This window comes from Myotis davidii, unplaced genomic scaffold (assembly GCF_000327345.1).
Source record: "Myotis davidii unplaced genomic scaffold, ASM32734v1 scaffold3994, whole genome shotgun sequence".
Taxonomy (NCBI): domain Eukaryota; kingdom Metazoa; phylum Chordata; class Mammalia; order Chiroptera; family Vespertilionidae; genus Myotis; species Myotis davidii.
This window is the reverse complement of record NW_006285619.1, coordinates 67,986-69,668: the sequence shown is the minus strand read 5'-3', so window position 1 is coordinate 69,668 and position 1,683 is coordinate 67,986. Positions and strand designations below refer to the sequence as shown.

Sequence of the window (1,683 nt, the reverse complement as noted above, 5' to 3'; positions counted from 1 at the left end):
CCAGGAGGAAATCGAGCTGCAGGCCTTTTTAGGTAACATCGCCCCCTAGTGGTCATTCCCGGAGGAAATCGAGCTGCAGGCTTTTTTAGGCAACACTGCCCCCTAGTGGTCATTCCAGGAGGGAATTGTGCTGCAGGCCTCTTAGCAATACCGCCCCCTAGTGGTCACTTCAGGAGGAAATCGAACTGCAGGCCTCTTAGCAACACCGCCCCCTAGTGGTCATTCCAGGAATAAATCGAACTACAGGTCTATTATAGGAAGCTGATCCATATGGTACCTATTTAGGAAGATGGCGGTGAGAATCGCACCCCAGAAATTTTCAGAGTGAACTCGGAGCTAAGGGATCAGACCAAGGGAGCCTGGGAGGGGATGGTCCGATTTTCCCAGAATCCCTTACTCACCCCGAAAGCATCTCAAAGACGAGGATACCCAGCGCCCACCAGTCGACGGCGCAGCCGTGGCCCTTGCTCTGAATGACTTCGGGGGCCAGGTACTCGGGGGTCCCACAGAGGGTCCAGGACCTGGGGGGGAGGGGGAAGAGGACGGAAACATGAAAACTCAGCTGGGCTTGGCGAGGGGTGAGTCTGTTGGTGATAAAGGGTGTCCCAAAATTCACGCAAGAAGTAATTTTGATGGAAAACAGGTTTATCATTAAAAATTGTAAATTTTTTATTGATTCAAAAACGACACCGCTAGGGTTTATGTATAGAATAGCCCATCGGGTCTATGGACTCCTCGGCTTTGCTGGCACAGAGGTGTCCCCCTCACAGCACTGCTCCTGGTCACACACCCTACCTGCAGTCACACCTGCACAGGCATGTGCCCAGGGTGCCCGCCCTTTCACCATGGCACACCCAGACACAGGCCCAGGTGGGTCTGCCTGGCCCTGTCCATATAAAGGGTGTCCCAAAATTCACGCCAGAAGTAATTTTGATAGAAAACACAGGTTTAAAATTAAAAATTGTAAATTTTTTATTGATTCATAAAGGACAAAGTATAGGGTTATGTATGGAATAGCACATCGGGTAAATGGCCTCCACGGCTTTGCTGGCACAGATGCAAAGCCGTGGTCTTCGTTGGTCTTCCTTGTCCCTGCTCCTGGGCCATCATGGGTGCTTGGTGATGCTTATCGAATCGAAGGGATTGACATCAAAGGGCAACAGATATTAGAATCTGATCCAATAAACCAAGTCCAATCAGGCTTTTATGGTTTTTTTGTTGTTGTTAATGCTCACGCAGAATTCATATCTTGCGTGAATTCTGGGACACCCTTTATAGTGGCTCACACTTGGAGCTCATCTATTTATATAAATAACAGCCTAATGCCTGTGACAACCGACTGGAATGACCGGTCGACCAGTCGCTATGACGCGCACTGACCACCAGGGGGCAGACGCTCAATGCAGGAGCCGCTACCTGGTGGTCAGTCGCCCCCACAGCCAACCTCCCATGGCCCCTCCCCGTGGGGCCCCATCAGAGGTTCAGACAGGAAACCTCCCATACCCCCTCCCCCTCCAGCCAGCAGGCCCTTCAATGGCCCGATCGGGGGGACCGGCTGGTCAACCTCCCATAATCCCTACCCCATCCAGCGGTCCCCCCAATAGGCCTCGATCGCCGGCCAGGCCAAGGGACCCCACCTGTGCATGAATTTGTGCACCGGGCCTCTAGTATAAAATAATAGTG

At 52.2% G+C, this 1,683-nt stretch overlaps 1 protein-coding gene across 1 annotated transcript in view; it reads right to left on the bottom strand.

Annotated features, from left to right (window-relative positions):
* Positions 1–401: 401 nt before the first annotated feature.
* Positions 402–1,683, bottom strand: part of LOC107181941 (putative serine/threonine-protein kinase PRKY) — a gene marked incomplete at both ends in the record, with an annotated part of 23,150 nt that continues 21,868 nt past the window's right edge. Inside the window, one exon of the mRNA XM_015559254.1 lies at positions 402–521. Within this exon, the coding sequence (XP_015414740.1) occupies positions 402–521 (120 nt within the window). The remainder of the gene's footprint in view (positions 522–1,683) is intronic.